The 13,451-nt window shown below is 39.3% G+C and overlaps 1 protein-coding gene across 1 annotated transcript in view; it reads right to left on the reverse strand.

Annotated features, from left to right (window-relative positions):
• Window positions 1-3,982: 3,982 nt before the first annotated feature.
• Window positions 3,983-13,451, reverse strand: part of TMEM161B (transmembrane protein 161B) — a 28,600-nt gene continuing 19,131 nt past the window's right edge. Inside the window, exons 9-12 of the mRNA XM_053407611.1 lie at window positions 12,414-12,527; window positions 10,566-10,740; window positions 9,635-9,731; window positions 3,983-7,856 (exon numbers count right to left, since the gene is read on the reverse strand). Coding sequence (XP_053263586.1) covers window positions 7,579-7,856; window positions 9,635-9,731; window positions 10,566-10,740; window positions 12,414-12,527 — 664 coding nt within the window. The 3' untranslated portion in view covers window positions 3,983-7,578. The remainder of the gene's footprint in view (window positions 7,857-9,634; window positions 9,732-10,565; window positions 10,741-12,413; window positions 12,528-13,451) is intronic.

Here is a 13,451-nt window from a genome sequence, read left to right on the forward strand (position 1 = left end):
CTGGATGGCCCTTAACAGTTCGAGGGCAGAGAAGGATTATGTAGGAAGATCATTCCTCTCATCCCCCACTGCTACCGTGGCCCATATTCCCAGCCTGCCTGCTAGGGTGAGTCAAACTTCACAGTGGGTGAGAAAAGTGCCTCCACTGCCTGCTGTGAGGTGGGTGGTGAGCAGAGAGGGGCCTTCTCAGTGGTGGTGCCCCATTTTTTGAGAGCTCTCGTTCAGAGAGGCTCACCTGACAACTGTATTACTGCCTGGCCAAGATCTCTTTATTTTCCCCAGGCTTTTAGCCTGGGACAGAAATAGTTTTTAATGCTTGCTTTTCTTCTGCTTAACTTACAGTTGTTGCTGTTGTTTATTCTTTACCCTCTGGAGGGTAGGACTCGAACCAGTGGCTCCAAGTTACAAGAAGGGAAATTCCAACTAAACACCAGGAAAGACTTTTCTGACAGTAAGAGCTGTTTGACAGTGGAATGGTTTCCCTTGGGAGGTTGTGGATCCTTCTTCCTTGGAGGTTTTAAAGCACAGGTTGGATGGCCATCTGTCATGCGTCTTTGTTTATTTCAGCTGCTCAATAGATGCTAGTGGGGAGTTGTCACTTATGGGGCAGCCACTCAACTATTTCCCTGGCTTTCCTGCCCCCAAACTGGGCTCTGGAGACAATTATAGTACAGTGGTACCTTGGTACTAGAACAAATCAGCTCCTGAATACCGCAAACCTGGAAGTGAGTGTTCCGGTTTGCGAATGTTTTTCAGAAGCTGAATGTCCAACATGGCTTCCAATTGAGTGCAGGAAGCTCCTGCAGCCAATCGGAAGCCGCACCTTGGTTTTTGAAAGGTTTCGGGAGTCGAATGGATTCCCGGAACGGATTAAGTTCAAGAACCAAGGTACCACTGTACTAGAGAGATTGGGCTGGATAAGACATGAGAGAGAGTGTGGTACGAAAAAAAAAATTACCTCAGGCAATTGATCTCAGTTCTCACACCTGCTAGCCCTGTGGGACAGTAAGGTACAGGTTTCTCTCATAAGGACAATACTGGAAAACAAAAGTGGTTGGATGAACTGAACCCTGAGTACAGTTTCTCTACTTCAAAATAAATTTCAGCTGAGGTAGAGCAGAGCATACAGATTATTCGATGGAGGGGATGTGCAGTTATGGAGGCTGTGACTCTTTGGGGTGGGCTGTCGTGCTTCAGTGATCAGCACCTCATAAAACTCATGCATTTGTCCAGTTGTAACATTTATAGAACTTATATTTTCCAACCTATAACTTAAATTAGGTTCTTATATTTTGCTTTCTATATTTTTACATTAGATTTATATATACACACACCTCATCCATGAGACAAATCCTGCCCCCCCCCAGTCCATAAAAATGGCAAAGCTACTCTCATACACTGGAATAGCTTGATACTGTCTTTAAAGAAAACAAAAAACAACTGAATATCTCAAAGGTATAGGCAGACTACTTTACCAACAACACCCCCCAACAACCCTCAAAGGAATATGGTTTCTTTCAAATTCCACAAAGTGTAGTACCATGAAGTTGGAAAAATAAGGAAGTGGGAAAAGCATGGGAACATATTGATAACACACAACTCTAACAAGGTTTCCTGTACCTCCTCTGTGGACTCCAGTTGCACTTTTAGGTCCTTTTCCTAAGTTCCCAACTCCCTCTTTAAGCATTATTTTGCTAGTCTCCAAAGAAATAAAAAGCACAACAACAACAATTGATCTCAGAATGCCAAGCACATGATTATGTTGAGAAAACTTCTGTGAAACAGCAATGCCTTTAGTTAAGGATTTGGTCCGTAAATATTCATTATGCATAAAATATATTTAGAAGGGCTTTGAAACAGGACAAATCAAATAATGGTACTATCCAAGCAGGTGTATCCATTCTACATGTACAAAAGAAGTCAACACCACAACATATTTATTGATCTTTGGTTTGAATAAATTGCCTTTTTCTGATCTGGGCAATTCAATAGGAACAGATACAGTAACAGTCCACGTGTATGGTATGAACAAACGAACAGGTTAAATGGTCAAGTTACAGTGAACATTAACATTACAGTACTAAGAACATTCTATTGCCTAGTAAATTCAGCGTAATTGATATTGCTTCCCACCAGCTGAAGTGATAGCTTGCAGAGGCAAACTTATTGATGCAATTACTGCTATCCACAGTAGGCATTAACATTCATATAAATCCAGTATGGCTGGTGCTTAGCCAGCAACCCATTTCAGAGAAGACTGTAGAATCCAGCTCCTCCTAGAATATTTTGACGAATTATACAAAAAGCAAATCTTGAGTCACAGTGTTTACTACATTGGTATCAACACACACTGAATGGGATATAATTTCTATAGCACTTGCAGAGCACAGAGCAGTTTACAAGCCTTATTACAACTACCTCTTATCCTTTCCCACCATTATTAGTAAAGTGCTGCCTGACATGCAAAAATATAAAGCAGATTAATATATTGCTTTTATTTGCAGGCATAAAATATAGCAATAAGCAATACGATTTCTTTACACATGGTGTAAAAATTTGTAGGTTATAGAAGAGGTCTCCTGGCCCCCACCTTTTGCATATACCTTCTTACTTGCTGCTGGTTTTGAAGTATAGCCTACCCTATGGACACTGGAATATTACACAAACTGCATTGGGCAATGAACTGAGAGATGGACAAAGTATAGAAGAGACTTTTTTTCCCTTGGGGCGGGCTTCCTTCAGTACAATCTTAATTTTATGGAGTTCCAGTTACAAACACTGCACTTTGATTTGTAGACTGATCCACTAAAAAGGTTTTTTATATAAATGAATAAATAAATAAATAGGGAAGCTCATTTGTCATCTGAATTCTCCAGCTGTGTGTGGGTTTTGAGAAAATAAGTTAGCCAAGAAGATATAGATGTCTGTTGGTTATAAGAAGCTGAAGACTTAAACATGATTACTTTCAAGTAACACTGAGAGACTTTCTTCCAGTTACTGTATTTAGGACTTAAAGCTGCACTTAAAATTAGTGACTATCCAGTCTCTTGGTTTATGTGTAACTTGTTTTCTCTTACCTATGAACAAAAAGTTAATTCTCATATTACATTTAAAGACAACCTAAAGGCATCAACTGCATGGAAAGGGTTATTTATATAGTGTGTCACATCAGAGATTCAAGCAAATGCAAGATCTATACCTTTAAACATAGATTATTTTTGAACTTGCATTTTTTTAAAAAATTAATCCAATTTTTATGTATTTTTATCAAGACAGACCTGGGTTTCAGCCACTGTTGATAACCCCAATTATTACAATGCTTTTCTCCATACTGTTTCCTTCCTTCGCAATCTTTTTTCCATGCTTCATGTTCTCCAGCTCACATATACGTATCAGAAGTGCAATAGCACAAACGGGCACGAGATCGCTCAGTATGCTCCAATCAGCATGTGGAAATCCTATGCAAGCTAGCTGTCCCATTCACTTTGATCGAGGCACTGGTGCACATTCCTTCACATACACAGAGCTACCCCATACACAGAGCTATGAAACTTGAGTGTGAAAGCTCTGATATGCAGGCAAGTTGCATGGTGAAATCACTTGATGAGAACATTTATGCGCAGAAAAACAACATTCTCTGGGTGAACCATATCAGCACCACTGTAACCTAGATATTTTATTTATTTAGTCACGGCTGTTTTTCAGAAGGATGGTCAATGATGGAGCCATCACAGGACACCGATATTTTTCAGGCCAATTTTGATATAATGATTTGGATCCAAAAGTGCAGCTGTGCAAGCCAAAGTGATATCCCCCCATTTCTATTGCTGCAGTCTCCTGTACCATGATATTTGAGGATCTTGTGCCTCAAAAGTGGCTTTTCAGGCACAAGTGGTTGCAGTGGAGGTGAGAGATAAGAAAGCTCCATTGTGTGATTGTAGATTTTCACTTGCTTGTGTTAGGATCCAAGCCATTATTTAAAAAAATTGCTTCCTTCAGAATTCCATAAAGCCCTACTACCATTTAAACTAACTAAACTGTGTTAATTTTTTGGTTTTAAGCCCTCAGGCTGGATACTACACTTCAGAAGAGAACAACTGTTTGGATTCTGATTTTTTCCTTCTCCTTAAGCAAATGAATGCCGCCTGTACATCACCAGCCTTTGCAATGTTCAGATGTGAGTTGTGCAAAGCTGACAAACAGCTTAAGTACACGTGCACTTTTCATACAAAGAGTCAAAGTGAAGTATTCTAGTAACACGGTATTCTAGTAACACAGAGTCTACACAGCATCACTGACAAAGTGTTAGCCTGCCAGGGGACTTCATAAAAAGGTTTCAAGTCTTAGTGAGAACAAGCAAATGTGTGGGATCCTGGAGAGAAGGATGCACCCATTTTGCTCCTCTTCCAGTCCTGTGGCTGTGAGCTAAGCCATAGTTAGGGTTTAGCATTACATATGAACCTGGGCTAGTGGTTTATCTCCTCCAGACAAATCATGAATGGTATGCCACAGAATAAAACTCGGCTACATCTTGTGTTAAACCACAAGCCTGAATTTGGATGTGATGCTAAGCCAAGCTATGTTTAAGTTCACAGCAAAATGGAAGCACCAGGACTGGAGGAGAAAAGCAGTCAGAATCTTGTCTCCAGGAACCCGCACATTTCCACTAAGTCATTGTTTGTCAAAGCATTACATGCAAGCCAGGTCTATGAATGAAACACTTGAATACTTTACACAAATACCCTGCCTACCTATAAAAAGCTGGTCAGGTTTATAATTACTAGCAGAATGAGATGTACAAGAGATGTTTAAATCAGTTTTAATACCATTCACCGTTGTTCTGTACAGTTCTTTCTGTGGTTCTTAATCTTAAGCTTTGGTGTTTTCAGACCTGCAGTCCTTTAAATGCACCCTGCTAATGGGGATGAATTCCAATATTTGATGGTAGACATTCATCTTTCTCTTCTTTCTCTCTCTTTTTAAGTACAATGGATGACACTACTGGTATGGCTCCCTTTAGGTCAGGGTGTGACTCTGTTATGGTCAATAAGCCACCAGTTGGACTCATTCTTTTAACTACTCTACACCAGCATAATCACCTTTGAGATACCGTATTTATAATCCCAACAGCATTCTCTGTCTGAATAAAGTGCATAAAGACCAGCAGTGAAGGTGACAATGTACCGTTTTAGGCCTTAAGTAAGTACTCTTCTCAAATGGTGTAATGTTACAAGTCCCTGACATTCCAGGCCAATTTACAAAAGGCTAGAGCTGAAGTAGAAAAACAAAAGTGTGTAGAAGCTATGGCAGAGAAATGAAACCTCCATATTACGTGATCAACCAAAAAGGGACAGGTGTCTCCATCATGCCTTAATTGTGAACCTCTTGGGGGCATGTGGATGACAAGTTTGATGCCACAAGGCAATTCTCAGGTTTCTATGTGCTGTGTCTATGTGCAAACACACAGAGAGAACCAAGGCTAGTATAATGAATTAAGTTTAAGGCCCAACAATGGCAGTACAATGAAGAGACAGTCAGTTTAGAAGGTGAGCCTGGCATTTGGGGAATACTGCCCTTTTTGGTTAGGCAGAAGTATCTAAGGCAAATTGTCTAGAAGTTCCTGTTTTCAAGTTTACACTACTAGAGGGAACTGTTAAGATTATTGTGAATTGCTGTTTCTCATGCTACAGTAAGAAAGCCTTCCACCTTATCTATATGAATGCCCGGTTCAGTTCCTGAAACAAAAACAAGCAAAATGCTAGAAAAATCAGTTTTACAAACAACTGCTGTTTGTATCTTTCCAACTGAACATTGTCAATCGACATAGAATATACAGACAAGTAAATGAAAAGCTTTAGCTGGAGTTTCTTCACCTGGGTTAGCAAAGTTTCTTAACATAGTCCCAACAGCTACTGCGACAGCTGAACACTTAGGACGGGGCATAGCAATTACTGCATGAGCGTGATACAGTGATCCATGGTGCTGTCATGAGCTAACTCTGCATATTGCACTTGTACCATATTCTAGGGTGCTAATAGTCTGGTAACAGCAGCTACTGCTATACAGTATTATATGTGCCATAGCAAAAAGGTGGCCACAACAGAACAACGTACGCTGGCACCATCTAGAATCTGTATCCATTATAACAAGATTGTAACAGCCAGGCAGGGCAGGTGGCTCACTGAAAATTACAAAATCTGCTACAATTCTAGAGCAGAGAGTAACCAACTCGGTATCCTCAATATGTTGTTGGACTCCTAACTCCCCTAGTCCCTGATCACTGGCCATGCTGCTAGGGTTGACAGGAGATGGAGTCTAATAATATCTGGAGAGCATCTCACTGGCTACTCCTGAACTACAGTGCTTTCATTGACATTGCAGCTATGATTACTTATAATTAAAGGCATTGATGAATCTTTTCACAGCATAACCCTTATTAATTCTCCCAAGCTTGTCTGTCCTGCAGTACACATTCATAGGGAAATTTCAATACTTTCACCTATTGTGATCTATTAACTATACACACATAGTAAAATAAGTTTTAGGAGACTTTGATTAGCATCAACCTTTTTTGTGAATCCAATGAAATCTGCCTTAATTTCAGAACAGTAAAACCCAAATGGATCTAAGTGGATAAATATTAGCACCAATACGTCCAAGGAGTCATATGGCCATTTATTATTTTTTAAAAGACTATTAAGACTGAAACAATATATTTACTTTTACAATATGAAAATTCTTTAGGACTTCCTGACACATTACATTATAGGATACAGTGCCTCACATATGCTGTGGAAGCCTCAGCATATTATACCACTTTGCATAGTTCTAATACATGAATGTGCAGGAGTGAGGTACATACAGTCTTGCAGTCTTACGACTTACTGCTCTTCCATTATAACCACTAAAAGATGCGTTTCAAGTATGTGAGTGCTCAAAGAGTGAAATGCTTTTAAAGTCTGACAACTGCACACTCCTGAACATTCATACATTAAGTAACCAAGTGACACAATATTGCAATACAATACCCTTACTGTAATATGTAAACAAGTCCTTTAGCACAAATGCTTGCTGAGTCCATGCATTTTATTTACAATAAACTCTTTTGAAACAGCTTCCTTTACTGTAATATACAGTATTTCTTTGTCCTGTTGGATGACTTTGCTCTTCAGTAGAAAAGTCACCCATGTTTTTGCCAACAGGATAACTTCTCCAACCCCCTCATATGGCTCAGTTGAACGTTCCATTTTCTATGCAGTGACTATTAACCCTAGTACCTTAACACCACTAAGATCAGCCAATCAATGACTGAATAACACAGTGTTTTCAGGGCAGCACGAAGTTCACCAAAACAGAAGGTACTTCCGACATATTTCAAAGCAGTCCAAAAACAATTCAGCAGTTACCTACAACTTTAGGTAACAAAGTTACAGACTCGTTTGCGATTTCCAACATTACCCAACAATTGCCCGGAACATGGAGAAAGCATTTATGAAAAAGACTTTGTTGTGTTATTTCTTCCATTTTTTCTTCAGTCTCCTTTGGGCACATGGGCTTCCTAGCTTTGAACTTGTTAGGTCATGCCACTGTTAGGTATTGATGATAGAACAGCCCAAAAAGGCTTGTGGAAAAGAGACAAGCAGCAATCCACCAAGTGAGGAAGGACAGAAGTCCTCTGAATAAGAGTGGAGTGAAAATGTTCTTCAGGCTAGCCAGTGCCATTGTTAGCTGTATTACAGTTACCTTCACCTTTCCATCATCAGATGAAGATTCAGAGTTTACTGAATTGCTCAGTGGACTGCTCTCCACTGGTAAATCTGAAGTAGCTTCTGGATAAATGCCCCAGGAATAGTTACCTACAGGAGGAAAGTAAGACAGATGTTAAGGGTTATAGTCTCTCTGATCATTTTTAATTATATGTCCATAAGCAAGGATATGACTAGTGCTCACGGTGTAAAGAGCTGAACCAGTTTCTAGAAGGTAATAAAATGGAAGCCACCTGACTCCCAAGATGCACAAAGCAGCTTTGCTCAATACAAACTTAATTTCCTTTTTTCGTGCTCTCAGCAACAGATGAAACAGGAATTTGCACATCTCCCCTGAAGTCAAATGTGCAAGCTCCAAAATCACAAGTTATACTTTCTTCTTGTTTTTAGTGTGCAAAGCCTGAGCTTGGAGATATAAAATTAAGTTTAGGACAGCATGCACCAATTCAGAAATTAAGAATACATGACTTGGGAAGGGGAAAACTTCTGCACCAGCTACCCATCTAATATGAAGCCACGTTCAAGGTCCTTGTATTAATTTATAAAACCCTGAACAACTTAGGTCCAAGGTACCTCAAGAGAACTGCCTAAACCCCTATATCCCAGCTCAATCACTGAGATCGTCTGCAGGAATGTTGTTGGTTGCTCCTTGAGCTGGAAAGGCCCATTTGACAACACCAAGAAACCAAGCCTTTAGCGTCATCAACTCATTATTGTGCAACACTCTACCAATAGAGGCGCCTTAATGCCTGCTGAAAACCTTTCTATTCAGGAAATTAAGAATTCCACAATAGTTAACTGATTTCTGATTTTAACTTTTTAGTACAGTTTTTACTGTGTGGTTTTATATACTATTATTATAAACCACTCTGATTTTTTTATGAATAGTGACATAAAAGTATTAATTTTTTTATATAAATAACAGAGAGAAGACTAATAAAGAAATGCTGCTTCTCTGTCCTACAGTTTTACAAGTAATGACCAAAACATCTGCTCACCTTATTCCCAACTCTAGTTCCCAATGAAAATTATTTTGTATTGAACAAACTTTGTGTCTCTAAGAACTGATTTATACCTTCTAGCAAGAACAGCACTTATTGGTGGGAGGCAGTGGGAGTGTAATATGTTATGCCCAACAAGCGCATTTTGAATCTCATGGACAGAAAGGACAAATACATGTGTGCCCTTCACAAAAATATAACTATTCTACAGTTTTATGCATATGGGACACGGGTGGCGCTGTGGGTAAAAGCCTCAGTGCCTAGGACTTGCCGATTGCATGGTCGGCAGTTCGAATCCCCGCTGCAGGGTGCGCTCCCGTCGTTCGGTCCCAGCGCCTGCCAACCTAGCAGTTCGAAAGCACCTCCGGGTGCAAGTAGATAAATAGGGACCGCTTACCAGCGGGAAGGTGAACGGCGTTCCGTGTGCTGCGCTGGCTCGCCAGATGCAGCTTGTCACGCTGGCCACGTGACCCGGAAGTGTCTGTGGACAGCGCTGGCTCCCGGCCTCTAAAGTGAGATGAGCGCACAACCCTAGAGTCTGTCAAGACTGGCCCGTACGGGCAGGGGTACCTTTACCTTTACCTTACAGTTTTATGCAAAACCACTGATACATTCAGTTCTTCAGCTGTTGTTGAGCAAGAACTGCCCTAATTGCAAGCTGTCTTATATATGCACATCCTGCCAGTTATTCCTGGATTTGCAACAGAGATAAGAGCTACGTACACAGAAGCATGCAGGAATGCTTGTCAAGCAGTTGTGCCTCAACATCTTGGCTTGCCATTTCTTCCCAGAATACTTAACAAAATAATACCATTTTAGAAAACAGCATTACTTAGCAGATTCTTTTCTCTATTGGATACATCTTACCTAAAGTTTTCAGCAGCAGAGTCATGTGAAGCAGCATAACGAGAGGCGCCACATACTGAAGTGCAATTATACAAAGGTAATAAAACACTCTGGCCACCTAAGTTAACAAAAATATTGAGTAACTCAGTGCACAAGCCAATGCAGTATGACTATCACATAGCAAGCAATTAAGCACAGTTGTTGGTATTATCAAATAGTCTAGAAGCAGTTTATTTTGTACAATTTATCTATCATTTAACAGAAAAACCTTCTGAACAGTTTACAAGAAAGAATGCAGTAACAAAATCACAAGCTGAAATCTAAAGCATACATAGTATCAAAATAGAGTAAAAGACTAAATCACAACACTGAACAGAACAATCTGAAAACCCATGCAATTTTAATAGTGATCCCTTTGAAATCTATTTGCTATTTCTGTCCTAAACACTCCCTAAAAGCAAGTATATAGTTTACATTAGGATTAGATTTACCATTCAGGTACTCGTCTGGTTAAAGTAGTATTACCCCTTGAAAATCAAAGGGACTCCCACCACCATAGAACTAAACTATTTCTCCAAGGCAAAAAAACATAGATCTGCTGATTGCAACTTGCATTGTCTTTTAGCCTTCAATCAAAACAGCCGTTTTCATTGATAACCACTGTTTCCCTCCTACAATGTCATGAATTGCTCTATCAACTAACCATTAGAATTGCAGTAATATCCTTCAGAACTAATGAAAAGTAAGAAGTGATTATTGCCAGAAAATATTAGGTTTAAATGTCACTAAAGTCACAGTTCCATGATTCCAGATAACATTTCAGGTTGACTATAAATACAAGATGGGACAGTACTGTACTTATGAATTTAAATATATATATCATGAGTCTAAATATATCATTAGTTACTTCATTTGTTTTATACACACTATTTATTCTTTCAGGCAGGCTTACCATTTTCTGTAGTTCAACTGTACTTATTCTGCCAACTTCCTTTTTCATTTGATCCACACATTTCTGTGCTAAATTAAGATAGGCTTGGAGATGACTACGCATCATGGCTAACCTCAAAGCACACAGGAGAATTATAATCCACAACCTGAGAGTATCAAATGTTGCTTCTGACATTCTGTAGATTAGAGAAAAAGGAATGCAGTGATTTTCCAAAGGACATCCTATACTGTACTAAGCACATATTTTCCATTTTGTACAAGATTGCTGGAGTGCTGAAAGAAACAATTCCACTACAGAGTGAAACCATTCAAATATCAATGGAATATACAGAGATGTTGATGGTCACAAGCCTTTAGGAGAGGGAGTGCAGAAAATCTCTTATTACTACTACTTTATAGTTAGCATCTCAGAGATTTTTAGATACTGGGTGCAATATGTACTCAAATACATAAATAAGTCTTGACCCATTTGTCTTTCTTTTCCCTTGTCAAAGAGAAGGACAAAAACATGTTCAGTGTATTTTTACAGGCAGTGGTATGCAACAGAAGATAATTAATACTGACTTTTTAATTTATGCAGTTTACTGGACAGGATATTTGGTCTTTTTACTGCTTTGGGCTTTGTATTGCAGTCTCATTCTTATTCTATCTCATGCCATAGTTCTATTAAATGTCAAGCAATTACAAGAAATCTTCCAAATTGTTCTGTATGCTGTTCATGCTAAAAAAAATCCTATCCAAGCCCAGAACTAGTTTCATTGTTACAGAGAGCTAGACAAGCTATAAGATGGTGCCATTTATGCTCACAAGCAAGTTCTTAAGTTATTATTAAACACTTCCTCCCCACCTCCCAGTGACAGTTATGAAATTAAATATAAACATTTTTATGAAGTGGCAAAGCAAGGTTTGCTTGAAGGAGCCAGGAGGACAAGCACCAAATATAGACCCTTGCCATCTGTATTTACCAAAGAATTCATAGCAGATGTGTAAGAACATTGCATATTAAAATATAACAATTTTGTGCACGCTGTGGTTATAGCTAACTTTCAGAAGCTTCTCCCCAATGCCTAAAGATCAATAGATCCTTTGCATTACAGTTTCTCAGTGATTTACATAACCAGCTGCTTCCTTTGCAGTTATAGCAAATATAGTGGTATTAATAGTTGAGATCTCTGTATACTAAGGAGTAGGTTCTGTTGGTAACATTAACCAGTGCCTTTTCTCGATTCCAGTGGCCGCCTTTCTCTATGCTACTACCATCAAAGTTAAACCATTAGAAGAGAATGAATAACAAGCTACCATAATATATGTTATATTCCTTGGTACTAAAAAAGAACAAAATTCCAAGTATTAAAACTGGGGCAATTGTTAAGTTGTCCTCTTTCCACTCAATAGAGCTATAATGGTTTAGAAAGTAAAAAAGATAAAAGTAAAGGTGCCCTGGACGGTTAAGTCCAGTCGAATTTGACTATGGAGTGCAGCACTTATCTCTGCTTTCAGGCCGAGGCAGATGGCATTTGTCTGCAGACAGCTTTTCCAGGTCATGTGCCCAGCATTACTAAATGGCTTCTGGACACCGTGACAAGTGCCAGAGCGCATGGAAATGCAGTTTACCTTCATGCCGCAGTGGCACCTATTTACCTACTCGTGCTGGTATGCTTTTGAACTGCTAGGTTGACAGGAGCTGTAACAAAGCAATGGGAGCTCACCACGTCACAGAGATTTGAAATGCTGACCTTACGATCAGCAAGCCCAAGAGGCTCAGTGATTTAGACCACAGCATCACCCATGTCCCTCTACAAAGTGGTACGGTAAGATTTTACAAGGTAGATTTTCAAGAGCAACTTACAAAGGCACATTCTCTTTTCCCAATGGGGGATTCATTATATAGTCCTTAGTAATGGGTTTTACCCACAATAAGACCATCAGGAGGGGTGCCAGGAAGTTTATATGCAGCAGAGTTCTGAAAGTTAAATAGAGAAACAAAATTAATGCACCATAATAACTGCATTTTCAAACTGCTGTGTTGAAAATAAAGTAAAATACATACAAACTAGCTCATAACCCTTCTGATACATTTGTTTTATCTGCTAGGATGGTGGTTTTCAAAACGTCACTGAAAATGCTGGAGCTCCTGTATTTAATCCTGGGTGAGGTGGTTAGTTTGTTTTTGTTCTTGTATTTAATATGAATTTTGTATATGGGGGGGGGGGATCTTGTATTTTTATGTTGTGAACCGCCCTGAGATCTACAGATGGAGGGCAGTATATAAATTTAATAAATCATCATCATTTCTTCAGGAGGAAGACCCACAATGGCTCTAGCTTGCTTGCCACTACCAAATTTTCAATTTAGATGATATTGTAAGATTCACTATCCAGTTGCACAGTGCAACAGTGAAGCTCAAAAAGTCTCGATAGCACTGAATATGAGTTATCTATGTGCCCAGGAATGCCCCACACTCTCTGGCTGGCTCACTGGGCTTTGGGGTTCCCAAACAGATATTTCAGTCTATTACATTGACAGTCAAGCTAAGTGTAGGGAATTCCAATGAACGCACAGCTTCACCCCTAATCCACACACCAAACCTGATTCCCAAATTTATTAATGAACCAAAATATAATTCAGTTACTGTTATTCTAAAGTAGCACATTTGTTGATTAGACAGTAGAGAAGGAAACTTTGAAACAGATAAAACTGTTTAGTTAGCAAACAACATCTCTGCAATTTGAAAGCACTAAGGCAATGCAAGTAGAAAGAGGTAGCTGGTATGAAACTAAAGTTTTCCCTTGGGTTTTTCTGCTTGTGAATGGGGCCCAACAGAAGGCAGCAGATCAAGTATAATTTATGGGCATCATCTTTTTCCGTGACTTTTCTATGAGCATAT

The sequence above is a fragment of the Podarcis raffonei genome, chromosome 11, assembly GCF_027172205.1.
Source record: "Podarcis raffonei isolate rPodRaf1 chromosome 11, rPodRaf1.pri, whole genome shotgun sequence".
NCBI classification, from domain to species: Eukaryota; Metazoa; Chordata; class Lepidosauria; order Squamata; family Lacertidae; genus Podarcis; species Podarcis raffonei.